This window comes from Sander vitreus, chromosome 9 (assembly GCF_031162955.1).
Source record: "Sander vitreus isolate 19-12246 chromosome 9, sanVit1, whole genome shotgun sequence".
Classification (NCBI taxonomy): Eukaryota; Metazoa; Chordata; class Actinopteri; order Perciformes; family Percidae; genus Sander; species Sander vitreus.
Window position 1 is genome coordinate 12,287,685 of NC_135863.1, and position 20,195 is coordinate 12,307,879.

Here is a 20,195-nt window from a genome sequence, read left to right on the forward strand (position 1 = left end):
CACACTGTTCCTTAAGGTCTCCTAATAGGGTATGTAACATTGGTTGGGCTGAAAATTGCCCGAATGCTATTTTATTAGGCCCTTTACTACCCTGTGAATATGGCTGTATTTGGAACAAGAGCTTTTCTTCCAAATATGGTATGCTCATGAATATTTAGATGAGCTGCGCGCTGATTGGTTTGAGCGAACCCCATAGAAACACATTGGAGACAAGACAGCAGGTCTCATATTTCAGACTAATTGCAAATTTGGTAAGACGTGTCGGACTTTAGGAGCTCCACACAGTCTGATGAGTATATTTACAGTTTGAATTTCGTCACGCCACTTATATAAACATCTACCCCAAGGTCTTATAAAGCTAACAATGGTGTCAGATTTCAAGTCGTACGAGTCGCTCGTATGTATTCTGAATGATTCTGAATGGCAGATTCTACGCGTACGAGAATACTCGTAGAATCTGAGAATACGGGTTTTTGCTAATAATCAACTCAAAAAATAACTCAATGGAGTTTTAAGGCCAGTCCTAAATAGTGTGTTTTTAAATAGTGTACATCACCTCCTCAGGCATCTGGTTGTAATTGCACAGGGTATTAATGGAAAGCATTCAGTCTTTAGTAAAAAGCAGTGCTAGCCAAATCATTTGTCTGTGTGTGTGTGTGTGTGTGTGTGTGTGTGTGTGTGTGTGTGTGTGTGTGTGTGTGTACTTTTGGTAACAGAGTATGTTGTAAGAAAGGGTAAGAGAAATAGAAACCATTTAGGAAGAAAAAAACATAACTTAATACTTGAAATGGCAAATGTACTTTAATAAACTGTCTGATTTGGTCTATTATCAGGTTGTTCTAAACACTTGGCATATGTTTTCAGACTGAAACTTTCATTGAAGTACATACAGTAAATTAGCAAGTAATGACACTGTGTGGGTGTCCTGATTCCCTATAGCTTGCTTTTCACTGCTAAAACACCTTTATTTTTTAGTCTAATACTTTGTGTATATTAGTCTGCAGTCTTTTCTGGGAAAGGTGATAAGTGAAGTGATGAATTTCCCTGCAATAATAACAGCAGCTTCTTAGGAACAAACAGAACTGTGTAATTATTATGAGTATGAGCAAAAGTACAAGCTGAAAACCATCGGGCAGAAAATAGTCACTTATCCTTTCAATTCTGTTGTGGAGGTTTTGCTGGCCACAATAATCGTAAATTGTAACGGCATGTAGTGGCTTCACACAAATGTAGTAGCATTTACACTGCAATAATATGTAATCAGTTCCTTAACAAAGGAAACAGCCCTTCATCTAGCTACTAGATTTTCCATCCTCTTGTTGCTTTAATTGAATTGTTTGAAAGTTTTTTATTATTGTCTCTATTTCCAAAAATATAAGTAAAAATAATATTTAATATTATTAAAATTGTCTTTTTTTGATTTTGAAGCTGAGTGGTGACATTCAGATTGTCATGTTATTACAGATGCCACAGACCTCTTTATTTGACGTTCCCATAGAGCACTCTTTTTGACACTGTCAAAGCAAAGGTCCCAAAGATTCCATGTGCATTCACCTTCACCACTTGGTTGAGGTCTGGCAAGATTAATTCTTTGTGTCATTTCTCTATGTGCCAGGTTCATCTTTCTTACAATGGAGCCAAGCAAACACAGGAGAAAGGTGTGGGCTGGAAAGTGTGTGTGTGTGTGTGTGTGTGTGTGTGTGTGTGTGTGTGTGTGTGTGCGCGTGCATGCATGCGCATGCGTGCTTGCACATGCGTGCGTGCACATGCGTGCGTGCATGTGTATGTGCGTTTGTCTGTTTTAAAAGACATTGGTGCAACCATTTTAACAGGGTGACTCTGTTTGTATTAGATGTTCTAACCCCCCGCTTGCTAAATGGATTTCTGAAGTGGCTGTAGTTGGAGGCTTTCAATCGGATGCAACCTTGAGTCCTTTTTTTATGTGAGCTCTGTAGGATTTAAGTGCTGGTATAACACGAGCACGACTGAATGCATGCTCCTCATTTTTTGAAATTGAAAAACCTCCAAAGACTCTCCCCATTGTGCAGGCAATTAATGGAATGCTGGCAGCGAGGTTCAGGTGCTTAAAAGTTGTATTTTTTTCTCTCTCTCGCTCTCTTTTTAATGACTAATAAAAGATAATCATCGTGAAAAAAAACATCATAATGCTGTAGGCTTCCTCTTTATGCACAATGATGTATAATGCATGCTTTGAAATGAAACGGCAGCGGCCTTCGAACCATTCCATCTCCAAACCTTAGTGTATTTGCTTTGCATGCCACAGTGATGCTTTTGCATAACAATAGTGAGTGTTCCCATTAACAATGCTTGCCTATTAATTTGATCTTTACATTTTTAAAGTTTGTCCATCAGGCCGCCAAACAATGGGTCCCCCAGTCGCTGATTGGTATTTATAAGTGATTAGAAAGTTTGCAAATTGCCTCTGAAGAGTTGTGCTCTTTCTTTTTAGCCTCCTTAATCTTCACCTGTGAGCCTCTGCCAGTTTTACCGTCAAAAACCGATGAATAAACCATTTTATTTATCAATAAAATGTTTTCTTCCCGTGGTATTGGAGATTATTTCCAAATATTTTTTTAGGACAAACATTACCGTGTATAGAGTATGCTGATATGTAAGGCACAATCCAAATAGAAAGCCAGTGACAGTTCATTTTACATCAGTGTTTGTTTATTGAAATCATGACCTAGCACTCTGATATCAGATTGAAATAAGTGCCAAAGCTCTCATATTCTTTTTTGTATTCAGATGTATGGTAATATCTGATTTAATGCCATAACCCTTGTCAGTGCCAAAAATAGCTTTGTCTCTGCTGCCCAGAACTGAACTACAGTACCAGTGGTCACTCATAGGAGCATGGTCAGTGCCTATTGCATACCAGCATGCAAATTGATTTTCTCAGCGGTGGCAGTGCTTTTATGCGATAATGTTTAAAGTCATTTGCGGGAAAGGTCTTTTAATTTTAAAGAAACATTCAGCAGTAAAATGAATACTGAGGTGAGAATGAAAAATTGTAGCCTTCATTCAACGTGATGACCTAGAATGACACAATCCACACAGGCGGGCAGAATCAGGTTTGTGGTCGCTTGGGGAAAAAAAAAAGTTTAAATAAGGAATAATTAAGATTGCATTTACTGTATGTGATGTCTTCAAATGTTTTAATCTATTATAAAGCCACTGATTGGTGTGAGGTTATCCTTACTGATGAACCCACCAGTTTTGCCACCATGTAGCGCTGGGCGGGTGTTCATTTTATTCCGACTGATTATGCTTTTCTCAGGCCTCTTCAGCCTCCGGTCCTGCCTGACTTTGGACTGGATACCAAACTGCCTTATTCCAGTGTTCACTTGCACCTTTTCGTGAAATCTTAGAACACTTCCAAATGCTTTTGTTTTTTTCTTGTGCCCTCAATCTCTCTCTTTGACTGCGCTTTGACAATGCAGGGAAACATACAAGCGCATCTCGGTAAACACGAGCGATGTGATTCCAGAGTTTAAAAGCTTCACATAACACTGGCAGACACAACTTGGGGCTGTTTTTGTGACGGAAAGGAAAACTTGTTTAGAAACTGACAGCACTGCATTTGTGTGTGTGTGTGTGTGTGTGTGTGTGTGTGAGAGAGAGAGCGAGAGAGAAACTGTGTGTTTATGTTGCTTTTGGCAAGTTATTCATTTGTTTTTTTCCTTCTTTTTTTTCTTGCTCTCTATGTGGTTTTCTTTTGAGTTGGTCGGTTTGGAGCTGATGTCCACCTTCGGGGATGCGCATACCATGCATTTCTGAGTATTTTCACCTGAGGCTGCACTTGTTAGAGTCTGTGGATAAATGTATATACATTATTTATACAAATTCAGGGCGAGTGAAAGCAGGTTTAACACATTTACAGAGGAGGAGGCCCGGCACTGCAAGCCAAGCTCAAAGTGCGGATTGCTACGCTGTGCGCCGGGGATCGAGCTGGCCTCTTGCCAGACTGTGACCAGCATCCTTAATGCTGCATGAGAACACTATCATCAGCACCTCAGCAATCGAATAATCCCCCATGTTATTTACTTCATGGAGAAAAAAATGAGACTTGATTGTCAAAAGTTTGGTTTGTTATTACATTAACAAGAGACATTTTAAAACCTGTTGGCTATCATTGCTGGATTTTGGTTTTCTAAAAATCCTGAAAAATGTAGAAAAAGTTAAAAGCCTGTTATTTATATTGGATATACAGAAACAACGTCAGTTTCTGCTGCACTGTGATTCTTTCAGATCGAGTTTGCAGAGACTCTTAAAATCCCAGTATTACCACACTAATAGAATAACAACCATAAGTCCATGTATTTTTCACAAAACTGTGAATAGCAGAAATATGTTTCAGTAAATTAATAATGTAATGTAATTTGTGCTTTTTGAAGGTGTGGGGTGACTGGAGTCAAAAGTTGAGACGGAGTAAACATAGCTGCTCTTTAAATTTGAATTGTTTTTGATATAAATTTGTTTTCGATATTCGGCTTGAAGACTCAAATTGAAGACCTTCATTCAGGTGAATACATTCCCCCAACAATAATTAAGGGTTTGATTTTAAAACATGTATAGTTGTTGAAAAATGTAGCTATCTCATTAGTCATTAAAAATACTTTTATTAAGTTATATATTCTAATTAATGCCGTTTAATAGCAAGACTAAAACAAAAGATTCAGATGAAAACCAATTCAATCAATTACAAGGTTTTTTTTTTTTAAAGAGTGAAGTTTAGACTTGTGACCAAATAAAACCTAAAAAGACATGAAAATTACAAATACTGTATTCTGTAATGAAACTTTTTCCTAAGACAAAGTGGAAAATGTCCCCATCTGCCCACTGGTAGATTCCAGTGTATTTTATGACTTCAGTATTGTGTTATTACAGTGTACATACATATTGTTTGGCTAATTTGTCTTGACAGTCCCCACTTACCAATCCCCGTTCTCCCATCCAGGAGCCTTCTCCCTCAGAGGTGGATGCCTTGCCGGCTGGTTGTAGTCTCCATGTTCCCATGGAGCTGGAGTTTACAGCTTCCTGTTTCCCTCGCAGCCCTGTGCCTCAGAAAAGCTATGGCCTCATCTACGTTGACTGACCTGGCTGGTGATGGTGATTGTAGTTTCATAATCCCTTTTTAATCAGAGTTTGTGAAATGTTTTCTGTGTATAGCTGCTTTTTTTCTTTACTCTTTTCATTTTCTCTCACCTGTGATCACTGTAGAGACGTATGAGTGTTGCATACCGGTTGTAAGTATTTTTAGTGATCTAAGACTCATTCTGCCTTTAACATTGCCTTTATTTTAAGATGCGGCCATTTAGTTTTCACTAAAAGTTTATTGTTTTTCTGCATTTATATGTTTGTATGTTTTCATGGTTTATTATCTTGCTGTAGATTTGCTTGTGAAAGCATACCTGTACATTGTCCAGTAAAGTGTGCAATGTGTTACATCAACTAAGTAATGGGGCATGTTTGTGATCCATTGGTGTGAGATTTGAGCTGACACTTTTATCACATGCCATCCACCTTTTCTCCCCCCTGATTTCCTGTCACTCTACTGTTAAACTATCATATATAGGCCAGAATGGCATAGAAACAAAATAAGATGAACATCTGAGTAATATTGTACAGCATCTCATTTGATTTCTCATCTGATCTCATTCCTACATGTTGATTTACTGAAATGTTATTCAAAGGGATGTTGGAATAGGTGTTCATTTCTCCCACAAAAACACATGTAATGGAACCGGACAGGGTTAGTGTGTGCAGGAAGCAAGAATCTGGTGTTATAAGCATAATAATTATTTATTGAAATATGAGGAAAAATTCAGTTGGCCTCAGAGAGACATCCCGAGGACCGATAGGAGCAGTCAGAATGTCAGCAGGAGGGGCAAAAGTCATAGTCCAAGTAGGAGGGAAATAGCATTTTGATCCATCCTGTAGCCATGTGTTGACAGTGTACATGAGCATGTGAATGCACAAAGGTAGTCATTGTTAAAGCATTTATCCTGCACACAAGTCTGTCTAGACAGTTACTCTTAAGCAAAAGATTGGTTTGTTGGAAAGCAAACGGCTGAATTTCAGACCATTCCCTTTAACTTCTGACAGCTGAAGTGACAGAAAACTGTTTCTCCAAACTTTTACTTCTGCAATAACTGCATTAATGTGCATGACTGTATTTCCTGCGTGTGGTACTGTATAGAGTTCACCTGTATGTTATATAGGAAGTCCAAGGCAACTGCAGAACCTAAACACAGAATTTGAGAAAGTGGGTGATAATAGATTGTCTGATCAATAGACACCATTAATGAAGGTGTCAGAAAATTGAGTTCTGGAGCAGGGACTGCTTAAAGACATGGGATTTTAAGTGAATTTTCTGTACAATAAACATGCCATTGAAAGACTTTATCGTTCTATGACTTAATTAACAAAATGTCAACAAGTAAACAAATAAACACCACATGTTGTTGTGGGAGGCAAGTGTTGGGACATTTTTTTTAAAACAGTAACAACAACTACAGCACATGTGAAAAACTCCACATGAAAATAATTTAGGGTGCCATTTTTTTGAGAAAAAAAAGAGCCAGTTTTGTTAATTTTGGACACAATACTAAGTCACAGCTCACAGGGGGAAAGACGCAGTCTTTGGTATAAGAGCAAACTAGAAAGGACAATGATGCAGATTGAGAAGAAAAACTTGTGTGGCACAAAAATCCTTCACACTTCCTTAATTAAATATGATACTCTTTTCAATGTACGTGTATGTGTCTTGCATAAACATTTAAAAGACAAAACATTTGTGGTGATTTCTTTTCTTTTTGAAAGCCCATTATTTTTGCTCCAGATCTGCACCACTGAACTACTTGTGGAAACAAAACAAGAACATGCTACAGTAAACAAATTTATTCTGGCGCGGACACCTCACGTCATGTAACACAAAGATGGAAACCCAGAGACGCAATAAATTATCTTCATTATTAAGCGTAACCAGTGACATACTGTACATCAAAAAGGTAAAAGCACTGTAAATAAAAAAGAAGTCTACAAAAAAGGTTGAAGTGAAACAGAACCCTTATACAGCAATGCTTAAGAAACAAATGCTTGAATGCCAACACACACAGATAGAAATTAATATTTTAAGTGTGATTCCTTTTTGATTTTAGTGTCTCACGACATAATTTAAGTACTGCTCAAAACAAATAAAAAATAAAACACTGTACACACACCGAAGAACGCAAACCAGAGGGATCTTTTTTTTGTTTCATTTTGTCGATTTCATTTTTTAGGAAATCATTGCTTTGCAATTTATGCTTCATCACAGTTCTCTCCCATATGACCACATGAATGTAAACACCTGTTGAATTATTCTTTTTTTTTTATTTTTACAACATTAATACTTTATATATATATTTGTACATATTTTCATTCACATCTGCACGGTTAGCTAGCATGGTAATGAAATAAGGCAAGACTCACAGAACTGTGACATCACAAATCTTTTTTTTCTCTTATAATACTGATTATTAAGGTTTTTGTAATTTCCTTCTTCTGTTCTGCAGCAGGCTTTGGTCTTTCCGGAAAAAGGCAGGGTCGAGCCTTCTCTGTCTCCAGAATCACACTTTGTTTTGTTCCAGTTGTAATGAAATAATAAAAAGAAAGGGTGTTTTTTTCCAGGAAAAAGGGGCTATAAATACAATTGTTTCAGCTGACATTATTAATTGAATTTATTTAACACTGGTCTTTCTGAGGTACATAGTTTAAGATGATTTGGGGAGGTGGAATAAGAAAGGGGAACCACAAGGTGACCACGAGGAGCAAATGACTTTCATTACAAGAGAAAAAAAACATCTTATTTTTCTTCATATTGGCCTATTTATCATTTTGTTCATTAAAGAATGTTCCTTTTTTTAGACGTTTCTTTTTTAACTGTCAGTTTTCCCTTCTCAGTCAGATCAAGTTGCCGTGGCAGGCGTCTTATGTGAGTTCACAACGGTGAGAGTCTCTGGCCTGGTCGACTCCTTGCCCGTTTGTCTTTACAGTACCAACGACAGCTAAAAGCCGGTTTCAGTGAGAGCACACCGGATCGTCCACCCAAATAAGCCACCGCTCTGTCACAAAACTGTCTGAAAGATGGCCGGTGTTAATCAGCTTCCTTTCTCAGCATTAAAAGCCTCTCACAATGTCACTAGCACTAAAACACTCGAGGGTTGTTAGTTCTTTAAGTTGCAGCCTGCCAGTCTTGATAGTCTGTGCTCGTGCAGGCAATTAGACCCCATCTTGTGCCAAATGCAGTGTTTGTTTCAAGTTTTTATTTCTCCTTTCAATATTATCTTTGTCTGTGTGGTTGAGGAGAAGGGGCTCTTCTTTCAGACATTTTTTTTTTCAGAATAAAGGGATCCATATGCTGTTTTCTGTCTCTGTGCATGTGTGTTTGTCCAAATCCAAGTAACTTGAAGATCAAAATGAGCTAAATATAAACAAGACTTGCTAAATCTCTGCTCTCCATCTTCCAGGTCACCACTCAGTCAAGATTTGGAGTTTTTGGGCTGCAGCAAAACTCTCAGGATGTCTGTACAGCTGCATTATGGGTAGCGCAGTCCCCTCCTAAGCTCTCTTGGCGTGAAGCATTTCAATGAGCAGGTTGTTGCACGGCACGTCGCCGTTCAGGTGTTTGTAGTAAAGGTATTCTTCGGCCTGTAGGCTGATGGCTCGGATCTCTGGCAGCCGGAGGAGCAACTGGCCAAACTTGTCTGTTTGCTGCGGGTAGTTACACATGACGTAGTCCAGCAGCGCTGCGTTGACCTGCTCCTGGACGCTTTCTACCAGGTGGAAGTTCTCCAGGTTCTTTACATCTACAGGAGGAAGCAAAACTAAAGGTCAGATAGGACGGCACTTCATACTTGACCAATCTCTGTGAGTGCTGTTGTGAAGTATAAGAACAAAGCAATGGCAAATAATAACAGAGCCTAAACATGGACATAATGTCAGAAAATTGCAGGCCCTCATGTCTCACAAAACAGCCAAATGAGTTTCTAAAGGCGGAATGTGTCCACATCAATATAATCCAATCAGTATGGTAAGATTGTGTACACATCCAGTTTACCTTTGAATATCAGCAGCCTTAATGTCTCATGTTAACTCAGACTTCTTTATGGCAGAAACTTTGGGGTGTTTCTCAATCTCAAAAATGCAAAGAACGGACTTGTGTTCTTGGGGAGAACGTTCTTGCTGGTTGTTCTTGGACGAATGAACCCACAAGTTCACAAGCACAGAAAACGCTGTTAACAGTTTGAGACGATGCGTTCTTCCTGTTATTGCTCAACCACCCCAGCACAGAGGCTACCTGCAGGGCTCCAAAATAACAGCTAGAAATAAAATGTATTAAAACAATCTCCGGACAAGAAAACCTCATAATGCTACAACTATTGCAATAATATTGAAAAATAAAACTAATTGAGCTTTAATTTTATTGTTTATGGTTTAGCTCAAACACCCCTTACTTATTCAAAAGAGTGGAATGTGATCCCTACTATTATTAGTGTTTAAGTTTAAGTCAGTTTAAATAAAAGATTAAGTACAGTGATGTGAACAAATTAGGACACCCATGCTAAAGTTGACTAAAAAGAGGAATACAAAAATCATCTTTAGGAAATTGATCTTAATGCCTTAATTAAAAAAATGAGGAAAAATCCAATCTTTAAGGACACCAATTTTCTTTGTGAATGAATAATGTATCGTAAATAAATAAATGTTCTTCCTTAAAATACAGGGGGCATAAGTAAGTACACCCCTATGTTAAATTCCCATAGAGGCAGGCAGAGTTTTATTTTTAAAGGCCAGTTATTTCATGGATCCAGGATACTATGCATCCTGATAAAGTTCCCTTGGCCTTTGGAATTAAAACAGCCCCACATCATCACATCCCCTTCACCATACCTAGAGATTGGCATGGTTTTCTTTCAATTAGCCTAATAGCTGGTTTGATTTGCATTGAGAGATGATTTTATGAAAAGTACCCCATGCCAATCTCTAGGTATGGTGAACGGTATGTGATGATGTGGGGAAAATTGGTGTCCTTAAAGATTATATTTTTCCTCATTTTTTTAATTAAGGCATTAAGTCGCTTGTGGAGTTTAACTCCGAAAAGGCAGTTAACCACAGGTTCTCGTTAATCTTATGATGGACATGTGTTGTGATATTTAAACTTACAGTGGGGTCTCCGAGCGTGACCGTCCGAGCGATGAGCTAGCGGCCCCGGCAGGCGCAAGCTGGCTGCCGCGTCACTTTATGGAGCCTCTCAACTCCGAACTTTGGAGCAAATTGTCAATTTGGCAAAGATTTTCGCAAGACTGCCTATATTCGAAATCTAAACCGTTCATTTCTCGCCTAAAAAAAATGAATAAGATGGCGAAAATTGTTAAAATTGTCCCGTTTATGGTCTGTCTATGTACCGGAAACCTGACCATCATTGAATGCCGAAATGAATGTTGAGATACGGGTGCTGCGAAGTTCATACAAGTTACCAACCAATGCATCCTCTGTAAAATGGGCGTGTCAAGAACATTTCCGGGAATCTTAACTGTTCTTGGTGAAATGCGAACTTGTGTATCGGGACAGTACTTTGGCAACACAAGATGACGTTTCACAGGGACACAAGAACACAAGTCAATAGAAGAACACAGAGAAACGCCCTATGATTCAACTGATTTATAGTGTCACAGTATCCTCAAGGAAACAGTAGGATAGGCCTTTAGGTTCATATTTCAAAGACAAAAAGGTTACAATTATGTGTATTCTCATTTATCAGGGGACAGTGCTATAACGTTTTCTTTTTTTTCTTCCTTTTTTACTTTAAAGAGGACTTCAAAATGCACCACATGATGGAATATTGCTCCCTTACTCCCCCCCCCTCTGCTGAATCGTCTCTTGAGACAGCGATGGGAGGGAAGGGAGGGAATCAGGTAAAGGCAAAAAAAATAAGGTTCTCCTCACGAGAGATACATTCCCCAGGAGTCAATGAATTATGTAGGGCAGAGTCACAGTCCTATTAGCACCAGAGCTGCTCCTTAACCTAATGCCTTTACCATCCTTTTATATCATAACAAAACAGAACTTGGCTTAATTATTAGTGCGAAAATCACTTAAACTGCAGGGTACAATAAAAGCGCAGGAATTCATTTTTATGGGGAGTTTACTTTACTTTCTTGTGCAAAATACATTTTGCATCTTTCCAAAATCCTACCTTTACGTGCAGCTATAAGCACTTTTCTTTGGCAATAATAAGCTCACAGGGGGTTTGAGCAGATTATTGCAAGACAGGACAAAAATTTGCTAAATGGATAATGGTGGACCAGAGCGCTGTGTGTGTACTTGTCATGATTATAAAGCGCAGGGCTGCAGAATATTTAATCAGATAGCTTTGTGTGTGTGTGTGTGTGTGTGATCTTTTATTAATCTGTTTGACCCCAGGTTGAGTGTGCTCACAGTGTGCTAATTTGGAATGACAGAGTCCCTGTGTCTAGTTGACACCTCCGGACCAACACACACACACACACACACACACACACACACACACACACACACACACACACACTAAACCATGAAAATACACATATTTCTCACACGGTACCACCTTCCCACACTCTCACACACACCCCATCCACCCACCCAGAGCATTAGGAGGAAGGAGGGGGAGATAAATCAGCAGCTAATGAGGTCTAGAGAATGAGAAGCAGGTCCTTCAAGGCACTTCCATCTATGATGCACTCTACCATGCTATTACAATCTGTATGTATGTGTGTGTGTCTGTCTGTTCTTGTGTTGCCTGTGTATGTGTGAGCTGGTGGTAACGTATGCGTGCTCACCCTGACCTCTGGATGACACTGCGGGGGGCTAAATAAGGCCAAGAGGAGGCCAGGAAAAGGGGGAGGGGTGTAGCCTGTGACAAAAGAGGCTCCAAACAAATATGACATGTGCTTTTTCCTGCTGCCACTCAGCTGTCTGACCCGCTATCAGACTCCTGAACAGGCCTTCACACCACCAACACCTCCATGAAGCAGTGATATAGCCTAGCTAACCCAGTAGAGTGTGCTTTACCACACAGGCATCCTAAGCAGGTCAACAAGAAAAATAATAGACTTGTTTTCATCTGCACATTAAACAAAATGTAGCAAAGACATGGAAATAAAAGTTTCTGAGTTGCTCAGAAACAGAGATGTATAGTAATGTAGTAGAACTACTTCACTACTGTACTTAAGTACTAAAAGGCTGTATCTGTACTCTACTGGAGTATTATTTTTTTCTCCTACTTCCAATTTTACTTGAGTACATATTTTCAATGAGTTTAATACTTTTACTCCGATAATTTTATGTGCTGCATCGTTACTCCTTACAACCTATCACCGTGAATTTGGTGCGACTCGCAATTTTGACCAATCACCGCAACTTTTTTGCAAATTTGACCAATAACTGGAGTTTACCGTGACTTCAACCAATCCCAGCAGTCCCACGTGCACTCTGAGAGCCACTGACCAAGCGGGAGTTAATTCATTTCCTTGTTTCTGCTATGAAGACAAGACGTGTGTGACTCGAACATCTCACATTTACCAACAAAACCTACAGCGAAAGACCATGCAAAACATTTCAGACCGTCCTTCCAACCTGTATACATTTTAACATCAATGTACGCTCTAACGTTTTTTCACTCTAAAGTCACTGAAAGCTGCTGCTGTTTCAATCCTATCGGCTCTCAGCGGGCGGGGCTGCTGCTCCGTTCCCCCCGCCACTGACACGCGCACAAACACACACACAGGTTTGTGGCACTATCTTTGTGGGGACCCGTCATTGACCTCATGCATTCCCTAGCCCCTTACCCTAACCTTAACCATCACAACTAAATACCTAACCTTAACCCTTACCGTCACCCTAACCATAATCTAATTCTATCCCTAATTCTTAAACCAAGTCTTAACCCTCAAACAGCCCTTTAAACGTTTGGGGTCCAGCATTTTGGCCCCAGAAAGCTGTTGGGACCCCACAAGTATACTGGAATCCCCGTTTTTGGACCCCACGAATATAGTTAAACAAGCCCACACACACACACACACACACACACACACACACACACACACACACACACACACACATGGTGGATGCAGGAAAAACCAGAGATGAGACGACACGATGACCTAAATTGAGGACAAATTTGATTCATTCAATAAATTATTATTTTTTGTCTTAAATCCACTAGCCATTTTCATATTATACCAACATTTGTAGCATCCTGAGCCTTTTTGGTAAGGTTACTTGGAAAACTCAGCCCAGATTAGTTTTATTCTCCCCAAAACAAGTTTCCTTTTTATTTTTAAAGAACTATATAACAAAAATTGAGATAATATAAACAATATGATATTCAAACTTGTGACTGCTTTCTTTAATAACTAGACAACACAATACTTGTACTTTTACTTTCAGTACTTGAGTAGTACATTTTAAAATAAACTACTTGCGATACTTAAGTACAAACATTTTTGAATACTTTAGTACTTCCACTTAAGTGTTGTGCTTGGATAGCACTTCAACTTCTACTTAAGTCACTTTTTTGATAGAGCACTTGATAGAGTCTGGGTCTCTAGTACTTTATGCATGTCTGCTCAGAAAGTCTTAAAAATGTGTAGGACGTTTTTATGATGAGGGCTGCAGCCAGGATTTCAGAAAAGAGTCCACAACCCTCCATTGCACTTTCCCTCACCTCTAATTTTGTTTCTTTATTCAGATTTGTCATATTCTGTTTATTAAGTTTCCCTAAATGCTGTTTCAAAGCATAGTACATAGCGTCTAAACCTACTGGAATCATTGAATAAAATACCCCATTATTTATGCCATTAAATGATTATAGTTTTGTTGATGGTCATACTGTCCAACCAATGAACACTGGACATTAATCAAAGGGGAACATCTTTAAATGCAAAGCCATACAAAAAACAAATCTGAAAATGTATTATTAAGGATAACAATTAATATTAATACGATTTATTTTTTACAAATGTTTTAGGCATTGGAATTACGTAATATGTAAAATCTGTAATGTAATATAAAAAAAGGCCAAATGTTCTCTGTAGTTCACACACCGTTTATAGCAAACATTTCATGTTGCAAAATAATCAACTCAGCAATGTCAGAGCCTCTTCTGAGTTTGATTTAGTTAATTCTACAGCAACATGACAAGGTAAGCCCAGATCACAGCATAAAGCATGTGAGGTGTTGCCATGGTTTCTCAGAGAGATTTTGTCTGCATTTGTGTGTGTCTGCATGAGGGTGTGCAGCATGTGGAGGGGAATTTGGTGGGTGTATGTGTGGATGTTTGGGGGGGAAACTACAGAGAATTAGTAGCCAATGTCCATGTCAAGCTAATTAGTGAAAAAGCAAAAAGACAGCATTTAAATTGCTAATTATTACCAGAGCAACTTTTGAAAAAACATTGAATAAAGGCTTCCAAAAAAAGCACAAATGACAATAATTAGATATCTGCTACCATTTGCAAAAACCAGACAAAAAAAACCCACTCCGGTTGATGAGAAATGTTACTTCATTTTGTTGCTAATCAAATCAGAAAAGTGGATGGATTCTTTCTAATTCTTTTCTAATTCTTAATTCTAATCTACTGATCATTCAAAGACAGGAGAGGGATGATGAAGGAGAGAAAAGGGTTAGGGAAAAAATAAACAATTGATCATTGATTCCCAGACAGTGTCAGGTCGGAGCATTAAGTGTGCTAAGCGCTCTCTCCTCTTCCTCCAATGCCCCCCCCCCCTCGTTTTCTCTTTCCATCTCATTGCTCAGTCACTGTGGGACTAATTATCAACTTTTTTTCACATAAAACAGCCACAGTTCGTTGCAGCGCCGCGTCTGAATACTCAAATGGAAACCCCGAGGTCCTGTAGAATACATTGTTTCATTTGACGGGCGATCATGCTGAAGCCAGCGACCTAACACAAAAGCACACACACACACACACATCATTCTCTCTTTCACAGAGCCCCTGAAATCACTGCTGTGCTTTTTAATTAGACCTGCTGTTTGCTGTGAGTGTGTGTGTGTGTGTATCCGCATGTGCTTTTACACTCTTTCACTGACCCTTGCAATCCACCTGCTCAAGGGACACACACACACACACACACACACACACACACACACACAGAGCACATTAACTCATGCAAATACTCGCTTCGTTACTTAACTCTGATCTCAATGATGCCTCGCAGACTGGACACTGTGGCGTGAAAAAACTCTGATCAGAAACATCACTTGGTGTCAAAGTTTACCATTCTCTGCAAAAGCAAACTTTGGCATCACTTTGTTTATGGCTTTAAGAAGCTAAAGTGGGATAAACATACTGCTGTAGATTCTTATATACTGTCTATGTGTAGATGATGGCAGCCAAACCGGACAATACAGTATATCAATGGTACAGACCAAAAACTATTAAAACAACCTAAAAATTACATTTTCCAGTTTCACAATGTGCACTGGTCGCTGTTTTAAACACGTGGTTAATGTTCAATTGAAACAAAACTACTTGGTTAGGATTAGGCAACACAACTACTTAGTTGGTTTAAAAAAAGATAATGGTTTGGGTTAAAATATGTATGTTTGTTACATAGATTAAGTACGTCCTTTTTTTGGTGGTTGTCACACGGGACATGAACAGCGGTCTCCTGGGTGAAAGTCCTGAGTTATGTGATACACCCCAACCTCCTTCCTACGCGGACTTTGATTAGAAACATATTTGTGATACTTCAAAGACAAACGCATTTCGAGACAAAATACGTTTCCCTCGAAACATAATTAAGAATGCAGTGAAAGTGCTGAATTAAAAAGGTGGGGGGAAGATCAGAAAAGGCTACTGTGTTGTGCACACAAATTATGATTTGCCACATGAGCAGTTGCGCTTGATTTGCTTAGATATAATCATTAAAAACAACTGTTGTGAAGACAGAAATGTGTAACGCCTAATGAATAAAGAAACTCACCATGTCAGTAGGACTGGGTAACGAATTCAATACTTTTAGGCACTGACCAAATTGCCTCCTTAGTATCCAGTATCGAAAAATGCCTCATCATTTAATACCAAATTTCAGTACCTAAAGAGCAAATCTCACCAGCATCAGTGAGCCGCTAAACATGCAGCATGCTTCCACCAAAATCTAATAATACTGGTGATTGGCTGTCTAACGTTACACGTCGTAAAGACACACAGGAAAAACTCAAAAAATAAAAATAAAAGATTTGTGCCGTAATGTGTAATGTTGTCATTTCTTTTTTTTCAAATTGTTTTTAATAAAATTGGCATTGAAAAAAAGTATCGTCCAGGAACCAGTATCAAAGTTATGGTATTTTTTGAACGATAGCTGTCAGGCATGCCTGATAGATGTCAGGCATACCTTTTACCCCCTTCCACACTTTTATTTTCCATCATATTATTTCCCCAATACACTATCACCTATTTCCAGTCATGTCGTCTTCATACAAGACACTGCTATCAGGACAACAGTTATATATGGCAAAATAACACCATGGTCTGTCACATTACACTTGTAGTGCTCCAATCAATAAACCTCTCAGTCACATGCTGCCAAATCACTGGGCCTATCAAACTTCACAACATCAGCGTTTTCTTGCTGGGTCCAAAAACAACACATAAAACCATAAAACTCTTGGGTCATAAACAGTTATTGAGTCAAGTGCTGTCAGTAAACTTGGCCAATTAAACGTGAGTGGAAGACACACCGGTAACTTCCTGTACAGGAGGGAATTAGGGCCTCCTGGTTGGCCAATAGGGACTTTCACAGGCGTTTATACAAGCCTATCAAAGCTAAAGTCTGTTTTACTACTGCAGCGGTGCTTCAAAGAGTGAGGAGTTGAACCTGTGTGCAGGAAAAGTCATCTTTATTGTATCCTACTTGATTGTTATCAAGTCAACATTGTCAATCGCTACTTACTATTCATTATTAAACTTGCAGGGGCGTTGAAGAAAACCCAATAACCTTTGACTCTGAGTGGGTTGATATGACTAAGTGAGGACGAAGGACTGCCTACAATAAGCAAACTGTAGAGCTACATGTTCACTGGGAGAATGTGGCTCTGTGTGTTTTTGTATGTTGTATGTTTTTGAGTGTATGGTGTTAAAAAACAGGGCAGCAAGGGCAATAAAAGCAAATAAGGTTCACGGGGCAAGGGGCAATGGCCGCATGGTTAACGGGTATCACTTAGGTAGGCTATTATCAGAGTTACGCTGCACTGCTGGGCTTTCTATTGGAGAAAAGCAACCTCCTTTCCCCACATGTAATCCTAACAATAAAATAATGAAGTACACAAACACACACATTACAGCTGCACAAACACACACACACCCACACACACGCATACACATACACACACACACACACACACACACACACACACACACACACACACACACACACACACACACACACACACACACACACACACACACACACACACACACACACACACACACACACACACACACACACACACACACACACACACACACACACACACACACACACACACACACACACACACATGCACACTCATATCAAAACTCCACTGACAGCATTTCAAATGAAAGTGTATGTGTATTTCTTTTTGCTTTACAGGAGGCTCTGCTTCCCTCATCTATCTATGGTTGCCAGCAAACAAGTTTCCCATCTCCCCAGAGCTCTCAGCTTCCTTGTTTTCCAAGTCCCATTTGGGGAATTCCCTTTGTCAGATACGACGCCTCCATGTTAGAGGCGAGTAAAAATACAAGTGGTGGGGGCATAAACTGCAGTTGTATGATCCTTAACATTTAATGGGGGATCTTTGAGACTTGATACACCAAAGGCTAAAAGGATAACTAGCATCGTTAAGTAACTATCCTATCACAGGATACAAGAGATGCATGTACCAGCTGAATTACTAATAACAATGACTTGAACTACAGGAAAACACTGCTACATGCTGCAACACATGACTGTTGGAGGGATTAAAGCTGGGATATACTCAAAAAAGACTACAGTATTACATATGACGCCTCATTCATTATGGCCTTTTCGAATGGCCACACTTGAAGGCGGGGTAAAAAAGCCAGCTGTCATAGACAGGAGCAATATGTAAAAAACATTTAAAGGCAGGGTTGGTAATGTTGAAAAGCTAGAAAGATTTGAAAGTAGCACCTCCTCAGGGCTCCGTCTAACCCCTCCCCCTGCCCTCGGGGCTCCGACCCACACACAGACGTGCACGAGCACAGCTGCGTCGCTGCGTCGCTGCTTCAGAGTGGAGAAAGGACCACAATTTTACTTCATGTTTCATTCACCGGTTAGCAAACACCTAATATTATCATACTGAATGTTTAAAAACAAACATGACTACTGTTAGCAATGCGGCAACAATGCATTGGTTCTTTTCCAAGTGGACCGCGAAGCAGTGATTGGTCGGCGTTTTTACAGGATTACAGCAGCTACAGATGATGGATCTTTTAGCTCCTTTTTCAGAGCCCATAAGTTATTTATTGCTGTCGGGGTGTAAAGGCCATTTAAAAAAATATATTAAAAAAGTGTATATTGGAAATAGTTACCAACTCTGCTTTAAATATAGGGATGATGGCGCACACATTCAGACTGACAGGCATCCATGGTGCTGCACATGTTTTTTACCTATGAAACGTTACACGAACAGTTGTGTAAGTGAAAAAGAGAGTTATAGAGAAAAGTTCTTACCTCTGCTCACCTGGCCAATCGTTACGTAAAGTGGGTGTTGAGTGTCGGATTGTCCCTTTCAGAAAGTTACAATAATTGTCAGACACAAAGCCCCATTTTACTGCTGTGGGAATGGTTGTGGGTTAGAGGTTTCAGATGCTCTTCAACCAGCCAACAGGCACTTTGGTTGGAGCATACTGGTGCCCTTAGGCTATAAAATGGGGTTAGGCTAGGATTAATATTGAAACGCCTCATCTTTAAAATTCTGTTGTGAAAATTTTATTTAATTTTATTGTGAATTGGGTAAATATAATATCTGCATACTCTGCGTACTGGTTATTGCCTCTCCACAACATCATTCATATATTTATCAACCTAACATGTACTTCTTGGTGGACAGTTTATCTGAGCCTATAACTAATTTGGAATCTTCTTTTCTTCTGTATCTAATGATGTGAAAGGATCTCAGGAAGAATCCTTTGCACTTATTAACTTTTACTTGTTTAACAAAGGCCTCATTAAGCACCGAAGAGTGACCCTTCATCTTGAAAAGTGACCTTTTATTTCAGAGTTACATATTGTAGCTACATGCCCTCAAGCTAATATAGAGCCCATGTCCAGAGGCCAAAAGTCCTCTGCACTAACAATGCATAATAACAACTGTCTCACAGTTCCTGAAAACAGGCCACAAATGGGAATGTGCTATTGTCAGTGTGTTAGAATAAAGCATGAAGGCTCAATTTGCCCGCCGACTCATCAAATCCTCCCTTTAGCCACTCGGGGGGCCAAACGCCATGCGGATATGAAGAGGCTAGGCGGCGCGATAGAGAGAGGTCAAGAGATATTGAAAGGAAGGTAAAGTGCCTTAGGTCCGATAAAATAAACAAGAAAAGGCGCTCCGAGCAGGAAGGAGAGAAGCTTCTCTCATTGACTATGCTGGTTGGAAGGTGCTGGGGATTCATCCTGAGGTGAAGGGAAAAACTAATTTACGTCCTGTATCAGTTGTTCCTATCTGTGGCTATGTTATATATTAGATTTCTAGAGCTTCAACAGATGAGCACAGTGACTGGATACTATGAGTGGGAATAAGTTTTAAAGGAATAGTTCAGACTTTTTGAGGTAGACTAGCATTTAAGTGGACCATGTTTTAACCTTAATCTTAACTAGTCATTTTGGTGCTTAAACTTAAATGTCATCGCCGCATGACAGTCACCTTTTGACGTCTAACCTTAACTGCAACGCCTGCTTAAACAAGCGGAGCCCCACGGTGCATTGTGGCTGGCTCACAGTGACCTTTAGAAGGCTAAACTTAACAGCAACAGCCACTGAAACGACCAGGACCTCACGGTGCTCTATAGCCGGCTGCAGTAACCTTTTGTCGGCTAAATTTAACTGCTTGCCATAATTTCCTAGGAT

The 20,195-nt window shown here is 39.5% G+C and overlaps 2 protein-coding genes across 2 annotated transcripts in view; one reads left to right on the forward strand and one right to left on the reverse strand.

The window, feature by feature from the left end:
* LOC144523298 (adhesion G protein-coupled receptor D2) overlaps nt 1-5,797 on the forward strand; it is a 107,844-nt gene extending 102,047 nt beyond the window's left edge. The window contains exon 25 of the mRNA XM_078258770.1: nt 4,979-5,797. Within this exon, the coding sequence (XP_078114896.1) occupies nt 4,979-5,116 (138 nt within the window). The 3' untranslated portion in view covers nt 5,117-5,797. The remainder of the gene's footprint in view (nt 1-4,978) is intronic.
* A 1,648-nt stretch (nt 5,798-7,445) lies between these two features.
* nr5a2 (nuclear receptor subfamily 5, group A, member 2) overlaps nt 7,446-20,195 on the reverse strand; it is a 73,698-nt gene continuing 60,948 nt past the window's right edge. The window contains exon 7 of the mRNA XM_078258769.1: nt 7,446-8,870. Within this exon, the coding sequence (XP_078114895.1) occupies nt 8,623-8,870 (248 nt within the window). The 3' untranslated portion in view covers nt 7,446-8,622. The remainder of the gene's footprint in view (nt 8,871-20,195) is intronic.